Source organism: Vigna angularis, chromosome 10 (assembly GCF_016808095.1).
Source record: "Vigna angularis cultivar LongXiaoDou No.4 chromosome 10, ASM1680809v1, whole genome shotgun sequence".
NCBI classification, from domain to species: Eukaryota; Viridiplantae; Streptophyta; class Magnoliopsida; order Fabales; family Fabaceae; genus Vigna; species Vigna angularis.
Window position 1 is genome coordinate 29,680,725 of NC_068979.1, and position 18,483 is coordinate 29,699,207.

General features: G+C 33.3%; 1 protein-coding gene across 1 annotated transcript; it reads right to left on the minus strand.

Moving 5' to 3' along the window:
• Nucleotides 1–768: 768 nt before the first annotated feature.
• On the minus strand, nt 769–15,890 carry LOC108335981 (probable protein arginine N-methyltransferase 6). The gene is made up of 13 exons (XM_017572236.2): nt 15,499–15,890; nt 15,352–15,417; nt 13,229–13,297; nt 12,622–12,657; nt 11,666–11,731; nt 10,871–10,939; nt 5,379–5,456; nt 5,097–5,175; nt 3,918–4,012; nt 2,503–2,587; nt 2,125–2,321; nt 1,245–1,363; nt 769–1,169 (listed from the first exon to the last, which is right to left on the minus strand). The coding sequence occupies exons 1-13, from the start codon at nt 15,742–15,744 to the stop codon at nt 1,127–1,129; spliced, it is 1,248 nt and encodes a 415-aa protein (XP_017427725.1). The 5' UTR covers nt 15,745–15,890; the 3' UTR covers nt 769–1,126.
• Nucleotides 15,891–18,483: the final 2,593 nt, after the last annotated feature.

Sequence of the window (18,483 nt, forward strand, 5' to 3'; positions counted from 1 at the left end):
CATATTGGGTATAAGGCAAAAATGTCCTTTCCATATACATTATCAGTTTGCTGAACGTAATGATTGAAGCATACAAGGATTGGGATGATGGAGGTGCTTAAAGACACAAGGATGGGATCCTAAGTTCAAGCGTGAAGTTATAAAGGTAAAGTGAGCAAACTAAGAAAACATGTAGATATATGAGATACAAAGTGAGAATTTGTGGGCAAAATTTGGACAGCAAATGACAAAGAATTGCAATACCCTTCATGGTGTGGTGTACAATGCAACTGCATTACTTTATGAAGATGTGGAATAAATGATAGTTAGGTTTCCTATGTATCCCAGAATTCAGTTTCCGAAACGAATTTTAATCATTTCCGGAAACTAAATTCCAAAGCATAGTTCTGGTTATTATATGCTCCACGATCTACTTTCTAAAATCTTGGAAACTAAATTTCAAAGCTTTAATCATAAAACCCCCAAAAAATAAGAACCTGAAACTATAGCAGTCTAAGATTATTTTCCGGGAGAATATATACTTTCCATAATACTAAAAATGCGAAAGCTGGAGAAAGAGTAATGATAGCCTAAAGTATGGACTCAATAAAAAAAACATTAAATATTAAGTTGGGGGGACCAGCTTCCTACATCTGAAAATTTCACCAACACCCTCTTTCGTTTCGGAAAATGTACTCTGGAAAGTGCAACACATTTCCGGTTAAGATTGAACTTTTTGAGGTTTAGAAAAATAATACTAGTTTCATCTTAAAAAAGGTACACCAAACATGGCAACGATGCTCAAAGATGATACATTGAAGTCTATATCAATACGCACGCGATGTACAGTTCAAAAACAGCTCTATGTTACAGTAAGAATCCAAGAGATAATTGAAACGCGAAAGCCCCACGATAGTAATCCGCCTCAGTGATGTAAATTACAACAAAATTGCATGTGATTGGCCTAACTCTATGGTGTGACAAGTTCGTCAGTTGCTACATTCTAATCTAGCACGCAGAGATTAGTGATTTGAAGAACAAACACCTACCCACAGTTCTCTAGGAGAAACGGAGTCAGAAATTATATATGCAGAAGTCCGAGAATGTTGATGCGAAAGACAATGCTCACGTACATGAAATTAAATTATCATCTCATAACAGACTCTTTCACATGCGATCGACCACCTGAACTGCAATGCCAGGGAATAAAGTCAGAAATCCATTAAAAAATTACCCTATTTTGGGAAACAACTGTTCTGACTCACGTATATTCAAGGTGAATATTCATAAATCGTGCATTTTCTCTGCTTTGCGACAATGTCACTAAACCTTCAATTAGTTGATCTTGTTCCAGCTCTATGGGATCATAAAAGTATATCAATGTCTGCAAAATTAATCAGCAAGATCAAGACGCAAAAATAATGTCATAGAAAATGCAATTTTGGATATAATATTCGAGAAGTCAAAATAACAATAATATAAACCTAGCATAAATAAAAAAAAGTGAACTGCCACGAACCAACTATTCCAAAAGCTCAAGCTTTGAGTTCACAATTCCCATATCATCCTCCAACGTATTTGAATTTAGGAAACCGAAGGATGGCATGGCATGCTTTCCAGTTTTCACAACTAGCCTTGTCAATATAACTTATACTCTAGAAACACGCTCACTACTAATAAAACAGAGTGTGCTCAAATTTATGAGCCCCACATACAGTTTATCTACAAAAAAAAATTGCTTTAGGAAATGTATTACTAACATAATACTTCATATATATACTACTACACCCTCAATCTGGTCTACAAAAGATTTTGTTCAAGGGGAGTAGGATAGGTGGCAATTAGAGGATTAAAAATCTCTAACACTGTTACAAGTATACTCAGGAATTTTTTTTCTTATGCCTGCACTTCAGTGTAATTTTTGACGAATTGCAAGTTGAGAGGATATAGTGTGACAAGCAAGTAGCTGGTATCCAACTATGGAATTACTCAAGTACTAGATACAAAGCAACCATATCATCTTGTACATTTTTAATTTTTCATTGATGCTAAGACTACCATTGACAAAACACTTGTGTATACATTCATTGAACAATAAAACTAGAACCACATTGAAATTGGAAATTGAAGAAATAAACACTGCACCTGCTGCCAATGTGTTGGAGGGTCCTCAGGCGCAGTGGACAGGACCAGTGCTTCATTTGGATTTGTTCGCTTTTTCCTCTGACTACCATTCATCTGATGATTGTCAATAAATGAAGTTGTTGAATTGTAATTGGTTGATACTATTGCATTCCCATTAAATTCAACATCGAACCAAAATGCAAAACCATGTAGTGGTGCTGGAGGAAACAGGAAACAAATTTCAATTATTGTTGTCACACTATAAGATTTCACGAAATTCAGAATAATTTGTCAGTAAATTGGATGAAAACTGAGCACTGTGAAATTAACAAGCCTAGCAGCAAAGAAAAAATATAAGAGGCCAATAACCAGTGAAAAGGAAGAACAAAACAAAGATACCTCGCATCATAGAATTGAACTTAAACTTGGTTGTTACAGATTCTAACTCGTTGATGGTAACAGAATAACTATCGATGTACTTTACCTGTAATTGTAAATGAACGATATTTTTTCAGAAATAATACTGAATACTGAACAGGGAAAATTTTGAAATAATGAAACAAACATGCAATACACAAACAAATATGTCACTGTATAGTAGAATTTACAACAAAGCCTACGAGACATCCTGATCAAATACTGCATTTTGTGATCTTAAACATCACATTATAGTCAAATAAATGGTGTAAAATTAGTATTATTACTGCTGACCCTGAGCAAATATAATAAATCGATAGAAGTACAAAGGCTCAATATACTTGAGGAATTAGAACAAAAAAACGGATTCAGACCAAAAGATACTGAGTTCCCTTCCAGCTTAGTTGTCATTTATTGGAATGTCATCAAGAAGTACCACTGTGATCCATCACTGAAGCGTGTGGCATTCCCAACTTTGAGAAAGTGGAAAACATCCCTTACCTTTAACTTTATTTTTCCCCAAATGAAAAGGACAACAAAAATCTAAAGAGAGAAAAAGATACAGTACAAAGCTCAGCATATTTGACAGATAACTTCCAGAAAGGGAGAAAACACTTTATTACCAAATAACATTTGACATGAGAATCTACAGGACTTGTAGCTGAAAAGTCAGAAATTTCTCTTCAAGCCTCATCACTGAATGATTTACTCATTCCATTGGGAAATAAGAGACATTACTATATGTTGATTTCATTACTGCACATTCATTTAAGATTTCACTATCAACCTGGCTACAATCCACTTCAACCAGTTCTTTGGATTTCAGATTGTGATACTATACTTAAATAAGACAGAAATCGCAAGAAACATACACGTGGGTGGTAATGCACGTCAGATATTCCTGATACTGAATGATGCTACTCAGCTTCCTATGAATTTTTCTTATTAGCTTTGAATTCAAGTGCCACACACACGCTTGGAATATTGTAAGAATAGGATAAATGATTGCATTCTATTGCGTCTACAATAACTAAAGCTGATTGCTTAAACGTTATTGTCTCTGATTTAATTTTTATTATAAAAAATTAATTTATTGAGACACGAATCATCAAATAAAAACAAAAGTACAAGATACTTCGAAATCTAACAAAAGGAGAAGGAAAAAAAAAACATAAATCAAGCTTCTCACCATATTGTGAAATATACACTTTATTATATAATACTAATAATGCTTATACAATGTATCATGAAAAAGCTTACCAAATCTTTATTCAAACCACAGCTTGCAGAAAACATAATTATTGAATAGATAGATAAGCATGTTATTTCAACATCTTACGGTTACTAAGAGAAGTCAAAATGTATACAGCCTGTAGCTACAACAATTGTGAACTTACCACATGTGGCCATGTCAAAACATTTTCACCAGTTATTGTCTCTACGGAAGGTTCTTCAAATGCACATTGTTTAGCTAATGGTACCATGGCAGACACTGCAACAGAAAGCAGTATTTAAAATGTGATAAGATACATATCTTATCAGTTGATTATCTTATTCAACTACTTATTCAATCCTGTTGGAATAGTGAAGTTCTACAAGGGGAGATGATGGATCAGGAAACAAAATAGGATAGTATGCATTTATAACATTTACATATATTATAATATAACATATAATACTAATAATAATATATAACTACATTCATCTATGATGTAAATAGTATGAAATATTATATATAAATTTACATACGTATTATATAACGTATTTAAGTCCATGTACTTTTCATATGTATGAATTTTGTTCTCAAAGTTTAAAAAATATGAATTTAATCCTTCTAAATTTTAAAAGATAAGATGAATTCGTAGTGAAAAGGTACTAATATCTAGAAATATTTTAAAGTTCAAGGGAAAAAATCTTGAATAAGAAAATTTAAGGACTTCAGACCAGAAGTATAGGGGACCAAAAGCACATTTTCCCCCTAAATCTTGAATGTTCACCATACACAAAATAAATCACATACAACAATACATCTCATAAATAATATTTATATTCAATAAATTATGCCATAAATATTTCATAGAACATTTTGCCAAATAAAATTAAAACAATATTAATATAAAATTTAAAATTAATGTAAATAATCACAATTCAAAATATTTTATAAAAGTAATAAAATTACGGATATTATAATTACAATGTACTATAAAATTATATTAATTATTTATATTATAACTTTTTTTTAAATACTTATCATGTTTAAATGTTTTTTGTTCGCATTTTCCTTACAATTTTTTTATTAAATCTTATACGTTATTTCTCTTTTTACAATTAAAAAGGAAATAATGTATAAAAGTAAAAAGGGAATAATCCAAAAAACTTTAAAATATATATTAAAAAACAATTTTAAAGATATTGCCAAATTACAATAACTGCAGATATACAGTAACTGGCAATATTCATTACGAAGTCTAATCACACAGAAAAATAAGTAAAATCTAGTTTTAAGTCTGCACAAGTACTGATTTCCAAATCTCCATAACAATCTCGTATGCCATATATTGTCAACAAGTACTCACTGTTAATTCCATAAACATTGCGCCAGAAGTCAACACTGTCGTTGTATCTGTCCGTATGCGTGACAGGAGCCATGTACAACTGGAGAAAAGTACAAGTATCAGCATTTTTTTATAAGACACCACAACGTCAAATCATTATTAAAGGTAAACTGAATCATGTAATTAATGAGTCCCCCAATCATATATATGCATATGGTCAGGCTTCTACCAGACAAAATAACCTTTTAGAAGTATTCCCGATTGCATAAGCAATAATATTTAAGCTAAAATAAATAGAGATACCGTTGCACTTGAAGGAAGAATAAGACCTCCAGGTTTGAGCCATCGATCTCTAGCATTAATAACACTTCCAAGCATACTCTACAAGAGAAGAAAAATCTTCAAACCAATACAAATCATAAAATGCGGTTTTACTGTTAGAAGCTGAGAAATTTAAGTTTATGCTGACGTCTAAGTATAATTTAGACTTAGGTTGGAACTGAAGCACCCATCCTTTCGAAACACCAACAAAAAAATAAAGAGAATAAAGAGGAAAAAGAATGAAAGGAAAGCAAATTTTAACTGACATTTAATGTTTTGGTTCTTCCACTCAAAAAAGACAGTATATCAATAAATCACAATCACTGCTTTTAGATCTCCCTAGATATTATATTATATTACCTGGAGATATTATGCATCGACCTTTTCTTTGATAAAAATTTAAGATCCAACCACCAACATAAGATCAAATAAAAACTTCGATCGTTATAAAAAACAGAGTGGACCATCTAATTTGATTCGAAAATCATTGAACCAGTCAAATTCTAGCCCATTCCGACCAAACAATACATGAACACTCACCCAGGCCAAAAAATAGGAGAAATATTCTCCTCCAACTCTTAATTGGCAAGAGGTTAAAAAAGAAAATGGTTAAATATGTTTTTTGTTCCTAAACTATCACGCATTTTTTTGTTTTTGTTCCTCTTCAAAATTTTGTTCTATTTTCGTCCATCTCGTTTTAAAAAGTTACATAATTAGTCCTCTATGACAAACGACATTAGTTTTTTTTTTATGTGGCAAAAAGTATGCCACGTCCCCAACCCATTTAAGACGTGTACTGTGTCCCAAGTCAACAAGAAAACTCGGTGGTAAACATTGTGCCACATCCCCAGCCCAGTAAGGTCGGCAAGACATATGTACTATTTTCCCATATCGGCAACACACGTGTCTTGCCGACCTTACCGGGCTAGGGATGTAGCACACTGTTTGCCACCAAGCTATCTTGTCGACCTGGGAACATAGTACAAGTGTCTTAAACGGTGGCACATTGTTTGCCACGTCAGAAAATAAAACTAACGACATTGGCCATAGAAGACTAAATTCGTGACTTTCTAAAAGGAAAGGGACCTAAATAGAACAAAGTTTGGAAGAGAAACGAAAACCAAAAACTCGTGATAGTTTAAGGACCAAAAAAATATTTAATCCAGAAGGAAAAAGAACATGCATGATCCTGAAATGATGAAATGTCTTAGCATTTGGATTTAGGTTTCACTTAACCTTACAAAACCAAAACCAATTTGAGTCAAGGGTTTTTATATGAATGATTTGGGTTATTTCCAATACAAATAATATGCTCCTAGCTGTACGTATCACCATCAACCAGAAAAATCAGTTTAATGCTGAATATCAATGAATCTCATAAAACTAAGATCCAATCACCAAAACTATGGTATTATAAAATGTCTCTAAACAAGTTGCATATCATGTGCGTTAATTGATAATATGTCAACTATCACAATCAACTGATTACATGTCAACTACCCTTGCTCTCTAACATGTTTGTGTGCATGAGTCAGTGTCCGTGGGTCAAATAAGCAGTATTCATTTGGTGCTGTTAATGTATCATTGCATAGTTAAAAAACATTTACTGAAGCTCCAAGGAAAAACAAATTTGGATTATATGCAACATCATACAGATTCCACAGCTTCCAAATAAAACTCAACAATAAGCTTGTGGTCTATCAAATTATATAATTGTACATTTTTTGTTTTTCTTCAATTATACCAATCAAGTGACAATTTCTCTTTTTCCTATGCCCCAAAAGATGTCACTGCATTACGTGGATTTTTGGGCCTCACTGGTTATTACTGGTGGTCGGTGCAAGATTATGGAAAAATAGCCAAACCTTTGACACAATTATTAAGGAAGGATGCGTTTCAACGGAATGGGGATGCTCAGAAAGCTTTTGAAATATTAAAAAGAAGTGGTATCACATTTACCCACCTTGGCTATTCCAGATTTTTTAAGCCTTCTCTGGTTGAGACAGATGCTTCAAGCAAAGGTATACGATTTCTTGGTTGGTCTAAATTTTGAATATGACTACATCCAAATCCAAATCCTGGAAAACGAGAAAATCCTAGGACTTAATGGAGTGGTAGCCATTGTTGGAGTGAAGAAAGCAAGATAGAGATGATGTTGAAGACTCCAAATACCAAGATTTCAACAATGGTGGTTTGAAGAAGGAACAACCAGGGTTACTAATTGGAGGAAAGGTGGATTTCCCAGTATAAAAAACGATTTAGGGGCTTTAATATCAAGAGAATCAGGTCTAATAATGTCAAGGACTACATTAATTTTGTGATCAACTCCTTTTGTCAAAAGGAATGGATAATCCATGAATATTTATGTCTTAACACAGCCCAACAAAATGGGGCGCAAAAAACAAAAACTGGACAATCACTTCACCAAACTAGAGCTCTTCTTTTTTACACAATATTCCAAAACAACTTTAGGGGGAAACTATACTTACTGCCACCAACCTAATCAATAGGTTACCCTCTAAAGCCTTAGCCTCAAAAATCTCATGGAAACCCTATCCATTTTTCCCACATATAGACACTTATAATAAGCTCCAACCTAGAATATTTGGGTGTGTATCCTTTATGCATGTTCATAGTAATAAAAGAGGGAAACTTGATCCTAGGGCAGTAACGTGTGTATTCATGGGACTCAATCACAAAAAAATGATATAATTGTTTTATCCCCACATAAAAAAATTGTGTCCTAGAATGTCACATTCAACGAACAAGAAAGTTACTTCAAACAACCTCATCTTCGACGGGAGAAAGTACGAGAGGAAGATGAGTTGCTCACACTTCCAAATTTTGGGCCAGAAATCGGGACAAATAATAGCATTGACACTGTCCCCAAAAATGAAGAAGGAATGGAAAAAAATAAGAGAGAGAACAAGAACCAACACTTGCAGAATCAGCATTTACAACAAAATATGCACCTGAGAAAAATCTGGTATATTCAAGAAGAGAAAAAGTCATCCAGGATTTGTCTTTGCCTAAGAATCCAACCCAACATCATTACATGAGGTATTAGGCAAGGTTGGTGGTCAAAGGATACACTCAAACCTATGTAGTGTTACTTGGAGATATTTACTCCATTTGCTAAATTGATGACGATCAAAGTAATATTGTAATTAGCATCAAACCATGATTGGGACATGTGGCAGTTCAATGTAAATAAATGCATTTTCTAAATTGAGACCTCAAAGAAGGAGTTGTCACCTAATTATGGCAAATAGGTTGGTGCCGAAATAGTTTGCGAGTTAAAAGAAGGCACTATACAAGTTGAAACAATCACCAAGAGCATCTTTAGGAAGATTTACCATAGTCATGGTATTGGTTACATAGCCAAGGGGATCACACTTTACTTATCAAACATTCATCCTTGGGGAGAGTACCTATATTACTAGGGTATTTATATATAGTAACCGAAATAGTTTGCAAGTTAAAAGAAGGCACTATACAAGTTGAAACAATCACCAAGAGCATCTTTAAGAATATTTACCATAGTCATGGTATTGGTTACAGAGCCAAGGGGATCACACTTTACTTATCAAACATTCATCCTTGGGGGAGTACCTATATTATTAGGATATTTATATATAGTAACCAGAGATGATAAAGAGGAGTAGAAAGTATTAAGGCAGTGCCTTGTGAAGGAATTTGAAGTCAAGACCTTAAGAAAGCTCAAATATTTTTTGGCAATTCAAGAAACCCATTCCAAGATAGGAATCTTCATATCTCAACAAAAATACATTTCTGATTTGGATAACACAACCTGCAGACCAACAAATACACCAATTGATCGAAATACAAAGTTGGCAAGTACAAGAATGTTGTTGTGGACAAGGAAAAATATCACAAACTTGATGACAAACTCGTTTACATAACTCACACTAAGCCAAACATTGCCTTTGTTGTGAGCCTATTCAGTCAGTTTATGCACCAACCAAAAGAAGCACATTTCCAAGCTGCCCTTAGAATTGGTGCATTTAAAAGGGATACCAATAAGATGGATTTTGTGCAAACACAACAATAGAGTAATCCTTGAGACATATACTGATGTTGATTATGTTGGATCAATTATGGATAGAAGGTCAACTAATGAATATTGCAATTTCCTCAATGGAAACCTAGAGGGTGGTAGCGAATCTAGTGCTGAAGCAATACTTCAACCAAAGGCTCAAGGAATAAGTGAACTTTTATGACTATAATATTGTAAGATTTGAAGATAAGGTGGAATAAACCTCTGAGGTTATATTGTGACAATAAATCTACCATTACTTTAGCCCACGACCCAGTGCAGCATGACAGAACTAAAAATGCCGAGAGGGATAAACATTCTATCAAAGAAAAGCTGGACAATGGCTTGATTTCCCAACCGTATGTGTCCACTCAAAGTCAACTTGCAGATTTACTCACCAAGCAACAACTTTGAAAAAATTACATCCAACCTGTTGGAAGTACCACATCTACTAGAGATAAAGTGAGTGCAAATTTCAACTTACAAGCCGATTTTGTGAGGTTGAGTTAGGCTTAAATCCATTTCTTAACATGGTATCAGAGTCAGGTTAGAGCATATCCTAGCAATATTTGTTGTTTATTGGGCATATTGTTTCACCCGCTATCGAGCTGCTATCGGACCACTTATTAATGTCTAGTCCCACGCTCGAGATATATATACCTCGGCATGAGGGTGTGTGTTGGAAGTCTCACATCGCCTAGAGATAAAGCCAATTTAGAATATATAAGTGAGTGCAAAACTCACCTTACAAGCCGGTTTTGTAGGATTGACTTAGACTTAAATCCACTTCTTAATACAACCTAAGAATGGATTTTGGGAAGTGTTAAACTCATGATTGTTCTTGATGCTTTTTAGTAAGTTTCATATACGCCTTGCTATATACTTTTATTTTGTATCATATTCTATTGATACTAGGAGCGTATATGTAGAAACAATACCATATTCACAAGAATTTGTACCCAAAAATAAGTTTTCACAGTTTCCTAAATTTGTCGTAGGCTCCTTGTATACTAATCTGATGTATCTCATAAAACAACACATCATGGATACTTAAACTTCGAACAACCTATTACAATTGAATATGAGAAAACATTTTCACTTGAATTTATATAATAGTACAATTTTTTGTTTTTCCACAATTATACCAATCAAGTGACAATTTCTCCTTTTCTTCAGCCCAATCACTGGAACATGTATAGAACCTATTCCACCACTGACATTTTCAATTCAATTCTGTGCACAAAATTGTAAGGATTTCCATTTTTTTATTTTCAAAAGTAGCCATACAAAATTAGTCTTTTCCTAATTTCAATTTCATTTATTGTTTGGCTCTTCTGATCTTATGAAAATTTGATTTAGCTTTCGACATTCAAAAATATATATTTAATCAAATAGCCAGAAAAATCCTAATAAGCACCTCATATAGAAGCATATAGCCCATCCATTCCGAAATTATAACATCCACCTCTTCATCAATTTCAACATCCTGCATAAAGCATAAGGTGAATTTAAAATTATACAGCTTGTTCTAAATAAAAAATATCAAGTTTAAAAAGGAAAAACCAACAAATTTTAGAGTAGAATCTGCTAAATTGCCTACACATTTTGTTATGAGAAAAAAAAAAACTACAGCTGTAGAACCATACCAAAAAGCTAACCAATAATAGCCATTATTTTTAGTGGAAGGTTCAATATTTTTATTAAGTTCCATATTTTCTTATTTGCTTATTAGTATTATTAAGAATCAGTGTACTATAAGTTGATAATTTAGGTTTTATATTTGTTTTTTCTTGACTCTATACTCTAGGTTTGTTAAGTACTGAGTTGTTACTATTAATTACAAGTAGTGTATGAATTTTGTGTTTTCTTTTCTGTTTTTCAGCTTATATATACTTCTAATATATATATATATATATATATATATATATATATATATATATATATATATATATATATATATATATATATATGCATATAGACACACACACACGTTGTGTGTGTTTGTGCACATATAAAATATTATAATAGTGGTCACCCCCTGTATCTCCTATCCCAGGGTCAGCCGCTCCTATCCGCTATACAGGAATGACAACTGTAGCATGCACCCATTACACACGCTAAAGACTACCGCAAACTAGGTAAAACTATGGTATAAAGTATAGTGTTAATGAAAAAATAAAATAAAAAGCATATATTGGCCAAAGGAGCCTACCTCGACTCGTCCATGCAATACAACAACAACATCAGACAAGTTATTGGCTTTCACAACCTCATTTGCCTGCTCCCAAAAGAAAGCAATTAATTGAAAACAAGTACTCAAGGTAAAAAATGTGCTAGTAAAATTTAAACAACTTATTCACAATCTCAACCTTTAAATGTACAGAACAACATCATAAGAATTCAACTCTTTGCTCTCTACAGCCCACTAAACAAAGATGAAATTAAACAGAACTAGAGAAACTGCTGGTATTACAAAATGTTATGCAAAGTAATATAATTCTCCAATAAAATTTTATAATTATCCTCTAAGAACGACTGTTATTACAATGCTTTATAGGTAAAGGAAACAGAAAAAGCTTAACAAAGATTCTTGCAGTCTTTCAAAGACAAGTTATTAAAAAATAAATAATAAAAAAAAAAACTATTATATTTCATGACCTCGGTAAAATGATGCAGAGAGAAAGGGGATAAGTTAGAATTACAGGTCTGATTCCAATTTGGTCAGCTATAGATGAGTACACTTCATTCTACTATAAATCATAATTATGATTATCGTATCATGGATACATATAGTAGATTACATATACAGTATCAGCTACTGCTAATATAGTATAAATTGAACTAAAAAATGATACAATAGCCCAAATATTGTATTCTTATCTTCAACAAGTACTGGATAAGGTAATATCACACATCCATTGGGTTATATAACCCTTTAGAACTCAATCTAGCATGGAAGCCAATACTCAGATAACTAGCCTTAGGTTTTGTACTTTTTTGAAAAAGGAATAGTGTGGCTTAGAAATCCATGGATGTATCTAAAAAGATCCGAAAAAAAGGCCCACTTTTGCAATAGTGCTATAGGAACAAATAGAAAATTGAGTATAGTTTTCAACCTCATGAAAACTAAATGGGGTCCAAATGAAAACTATGATCTTTGACAATTACCTGCAGGGCAATGTCACTGGCATCAATTGCATACACCTGGCAACACAAACCAATATCATGCATGTCAAATGCTTTAGTGATGGAAAAAAATGTTTGAAACAAACAAATTAAAAGCTTAAACAAGGGCATAAAGTTCCAAGAATATAGAAATATATATTATTAACCCCAAAGATAAATTGAACAGAAGTTGAGATACAAAAAAAAAAATGAAATAGAGCGCTTAAAGCAACCTATGGTGCATACAGTGTCTCCAAATTATGTAATCTAAAAAAAGGTGTGCATAACCTTCACAGTATTTTAGTATAAATTAAATTGGAAATTGAATCAATTGCGATTTGGGGTTAATGGGAACAAATTTACAACGATTTATGCAAGTTTACATGAGTTTACCAAATTTACAACAGTTTGATAGAGTTAACTCGTTTTGTTTATCCAGAATCGTAAAACTATAAGAGTTTAATAGTTAATCAAGAGTTTACCGACAATGGCTTAAATGAATATAACAGTTTGGCTTTCATTAAAAAATACATTTTATTACCAAAAATGTATAATGGCAATTCATTTGTATTAACTAAACTGACATGAACATTATTTTGAAAGACTATACCCGCTTTGCACCAGCCTGAGCACAAAATATAGAAAGGATTCCAGTACCACATCCGACATCAACCACAACCTGAAAGCAGATGATCAAGAAGCAGGGAGGACAGGAAAAGCCATAAGAAACCTCAATCCAGAAGAACTTAGCAAAACAAGCAAATTATGAATGACAATGAGATATCAATGATTTGATATATAACACAAATATCATTTGTGTTAATGTACAATAACACAATCCCCTACAAGAAGCCCTCCACATGGGTTCGGTCAGCAATGTACTGACCTACCTCAGTTGAAAAAGGTCCTCCATTTTGGCCAAGAGTCATAATCAGGTTTTAAATAGCAAACTATAGAGTCTATAGCAGTGTAGCAGAGAGGGGAGGCCCCTCCCTGCTAAAGGGGCTGGTATAGTGGTTGTGGCAGTGACAGCAACCATTAATTGTTTATTTTAAAAATACCTTGTAACAAATACATTAAAGCTTTTTTGGAGGGATATTTCTGGGATTTAAATTTCCAGGTTTGAAGGCTGAAAATGTAATTACATTAAGACTAAAAATGTAATGTAGGAAGCTTGTATTTTCCTATTGTTGATGTTTACTTGTATATTTTGTTTAAGACACCCATGACAATTTATGGTTAATTATAAAAGTTATTAATTTTGAGCAAATTTTACAAATTTTGAGTTTACATGCATAGCACACACATTTAATAAACTGTAAAAAAAAAATGGTTGTAATAACAGTTAAATAGAAAATGGATGCATCATGGTTTTGCAATTGTAATTATTATATCTCATATAGAAAGTATTCCAAAATGAAAAACAGAACCTTCGTATTTAATACTTATGATAAGTAGATCTTCATTAAAAAAACATGTACTCCATTCCATTAATAAGGCTTACAAACGGGATAATTGAATGTAAGGATAGGAATTAGCCTCGCACTCATCAAAAAGAAAAAACAAAGTACTTTAGATGAAAAAGGTGAGGGCAACAGGGAATTTATGGCATTTAAAAGAAAAAGAAGGAAGTATGGGGTTTGGTCAGTTTGTAGAGTAACCATCAAGCCTGATGCCGTTAGTAAATTAGAATAAAAAGACAAGCAAGGTTTGAGGGACAATTAGGAGATTCGCAAGCAGACAATTAACGTTAGCTTTTGTCTCCATTTTGGCAAGTGTGAGTTTTCTATTTATCTACTTATAAAGCTTGATACAACATCATCATATGGCACAATTTTAATTACAAGTGCCGTTTTCTGATAATAGTGACAAGAGAAAACTGAAAGGGAGGAGTACTGGGGATTTGTAATAGAAGCAATTCCACCAGCAACCTTTCAACATATACTTCGTTCTTTTATTGAAAGTATATCAAACCCTTCAAAGTACCAAACTCCTGACACGCCTTTTCAAGGAATCTCCAGAAATGAGTTTGGTCAAAGGGTCAGTACATTCCTTTCAAAGGAAGAGATATACTTCGAGACTAAATAAAATCAGGTGTAATCCATGAAACCGTGATTAGTAGCAACGGGTGCATTCCAGTGAGAAATAATACTCAAGAATGCTCCTAATCTGATTCCAGTTTCCTATCAATAGGGTTTCACGTTCTATTGGAATTAAGATTGGTAGTGCTGGATCACAGATAACGTATCAAGCAAGTACTCCGAATACATTTTTGTTGAACCACGAAATCTCTCCCTCAATTTTTCTATAACCAATTATATAGAAGCTGAAGTCCAGTTCTGACTTAAGTTTTGCATTCGAGTAAGTACCATACTAGCATTAGGGTTCCAAAAGTCATGTCTTTTACAGGGATTCGGCAATTGAAGTTCAGAGTTTTCAATTACTAGTTTTAACTAAGGTTCTATTAGTGGAGTAGGGTTATTCGAGAATCATTCCTGGTGCGGCTGTCGTAGTCGTGAATCCTCTTAAAAACATGAGATACTACGCTGAGCACTATTAATTAATTCACAAACCACATTGTTATGTGAAGAAACAGAAATGAACATTTGCAGAGTAAATAAAAAAAAAGCGAAAACATATAAATTAAACTGCAGTGATAGTAGGAAGTGGTGGTGACGAAGAAAAGAGGGCAAAGGTGAAGAGATGAATTTAAATGTGCCGCAGAAAAATTACTTTGCCTGCAATGAAACTCTGGTGCTGCATGATTGCTTCCCTGTAAGTTTCAGTACGCACGCGATCCTGCATCCGAAAGCATGATGTGAACAGAGAGAAGGAGTGTTGGTGAGAGAGACGAAATGAGAGAAGAAGAGGAAGAGGAACCTTTATCATCTCCTGGTGGATACCGAGGTGAGCGTAGGAATGGAAGTAGGCGACGTCGAAATCAGTGCAGGGAGGTCGGTGGTGGTTCGGTTGCGATTGGTCGAAAACCCTAAGAGATGGAGAGGAAGAGGAGCCACGTAACCTGCGAGTGCCGCGACGGACTCGCTCTCTGTGGATGTGGGAATGGGTGTGATCCATGCCACCCACCTGCTCATAGCCGTTACTATGATTCTCTCTTGGAAACATCTTCCCTCACTCACCCCTCTCTACTAACAAGTGCGCCTTCTCAACTCAACTCAACTATTTATATATGAATAAATAATTCCTTCTGTCTTAAAATCTTTGTCCAACACCTCATTCTTCTTGTCTTTTTTCTACATGGACCATTTGTTTCTGTACTCAGGCCCTTTCAGTTCAGCTTAATATCCGTTGCTCCCTAAACATTTTAGAAAACAATCCATCACTTAAATTAGCTAAACTGCAAGCACAATGAGAGTAAGTAGAAATATAAAAATTGGAAAACTTGGAAAACATGGCAAATTCATATAGTTCGATGAGAAGTCTAGCTTGATTAAGTTAGTCGAACAAATAGAGTGTTCGAATAACTTAATAAAGTTGGTAAAGAGCCCGAATAGTTTAGTAGAGTATGTGGAAAGCTCAAATAGTTTGATAAAATATGTAGATAGCTTGAATAAGTTGGTAGAACAAATAGAAGCTCAGATAGTTTAATGGTGCATTTGTACAACTTAAATAGTTCAGATAACCAAGTTCTACACTTGTGTACGTTCCATCATCAATAACCTCCATCAAGTCAATCATCTACAATGTTTCTGAGCATACAATGTTCCCTCCATCCTAGGAGGGGGAAAATTACCCTCAACTCACCCAATAAATAAACATTAAGCAAAGAAAAATATAGGCAAATTGGTCCATCATTTGATACTTTTGCCTTTAATATCTATTTCAATTTGATAATATATATTCAAATTTGTTTGATTAATGCTCGAATGAAACCGATTAATTGTCAAAATAAAACTAACAACATTGGTGCATTATTAGCAATTTTACTTTGACACCCTTAGATGGATTTACATTCAAATGACACGCCAAATGGTATGTATGGATCCTAGTTACATAGTGAGGTAAGAGGGTGAGAATGTTGCAAAAAGGAGATTGTAATAAAATGTGAGAGCATATGATCCATCACAAGATCAACACCCTCACACGAACACAACTTCATAACATATAGACTACCAACTCAGTCATTCCACCACGAATCTCCAACTTTAGTTAAGCCTTCCACTATGGATTTGCACCACTAGCTCCGCCCTTCCACCATGGATCTCCAGCTTCAGCTCAACCCTTCCACCATAAATCTCCAGCTCCAGCTTAGCCCTTCTTCCACATCCAACTCCAACTTGACCATAGAAGAAGCTCGACCAAAGAAAGATTTCCACTCATACTTTTCATTACAAGTGCCTAAATGGAGTTATGTTAAGGTTTTACACTAGCACATTAGTAAACAAAACAAAAACCATTTTTTATGGCAGAAACACACACTCTCACACAAAATGGGGACAAAACAACTTTTTGTAGTTTTTCATACTTTAGTTACGGAGAATTTTGATTTTGGAACCAGTAGCAACAACCAAAAGGCACAAAAGTTTTCTTATTGTATATTGAAGGAATGTAATAGTATGCAAAAACCAATGGTCTTTCTTTTATTTTTATTTTGTATGTGTGAACTACTGGAAAACATGTCTTGAACTTCTGCTATTATGTTTGTGTTCCAAGTTCAACAATGTGTTGTTAAGACAACATTGCCTGGAGAGATTATACCGTCTAGTAACCCAAGTTTTAAACTTTAACAATAAACATTAAACGAAATATCCTTTCAGGAAGAGAAGTGTCTACTTCACCTGTAACGTCTAAGCACTTACTTTTCAAGAAGACAAATGCCTACTTGATTATGGAAACCATCCAAGGAGCTTGATGGAGATCCTTCTAGGGAGCTAAAACTAGAACTAGGGTTAGGAGAATGGAAGAAGAAGAAAGACTCCAAGAACTTTCACTCTCGTAGAAAATAGTGTTTTCAAGCTTGTTCTTTGTTTCTCTTAAGCCTTGTAAATAAGTACATAAGTTTTTGTTTTAGGCCTTGTATTTTGGTAAAGATATCTTGTCATTTTTAGACTTACTTTTACTTTAGCGATTTTTGAAATTAAACTTCAACTAGCTGAGAAGTCTAAAAGATATCAACTCTCTATTTGAGAAATTCTGTTAGACATGAAGATCTCACTGCGAGATCACTCATTGATCTTTAAATAGATAAACAAAAAGAAAAAACTCTAATAGAAAAGTAAAAAAACTTTAAAAAATTGTTTTTAAAAAAGTTATATATTTTAAATAATAAAACTTATTTCTAACGAAATTATTTATATTAAAATAATTTAATATTAAAATAATTGAATTGAATAAATCTTTCACGTCTCGTAAATAAATATATTGCAACCAGAGACATTCTCTTTATATATTAAATATATTTCAATATTAATTAACAGGACAGTTATTCTCGTATACACAACTATATTTCTCCCATTATATATATTAATTTATTAACTCTATATCATATTCATACTTTTATCTCGTTTATAAGTAAATAAACCAAAAGTCAAACTCAAAATTCATATTTACAATAAAGAATTTTAGTATAATTAGTTCTTAATATTCGTATGCCAATACCGATCCCAATTATATCCATTTTTTGTGTGTGTTTGAATAAGTCAACTAATAGAAAACAAACTTTATTTTGGTGATTTCTACTAAAAAAATGTCTCCAATCAGGGTCATGTTACTTCATACAAAATAAATGTACAAAATAACTACTTTCCTAAAAAGTTAAACCAACACCCTAATAAAATAATTAAAAAACAACGAATTAGGCACATTGCATTTAATTTAATTTATACAGTGGATGCGTGGTGAATA

Excerpts from the sequence above, each read along its gene's own strand:
- LOC108335981 (XM_017572236.2), bottom strand. The coding sequence starts at position 15,744 with ATGTTTCCAAGAGAGAATCATAGTAACGGCTATGAGCAGGTGGGTGGC. Across the intron at positions 4,013-5,096 it reads CAATGTTTATGGAATTAACA|TGTCTGCCATGGTACCATTA; the intron begins GTGAGTACTTGT and ends TTTCTGTTGCAG. Across the intron at positions 2,588-3,917 it reads TTTTGACATGGCCACATGTG|GTAAAGTACATCGATAGTTA; the intron begins GTAAGTTCACAA and ends TTACAATTACAG.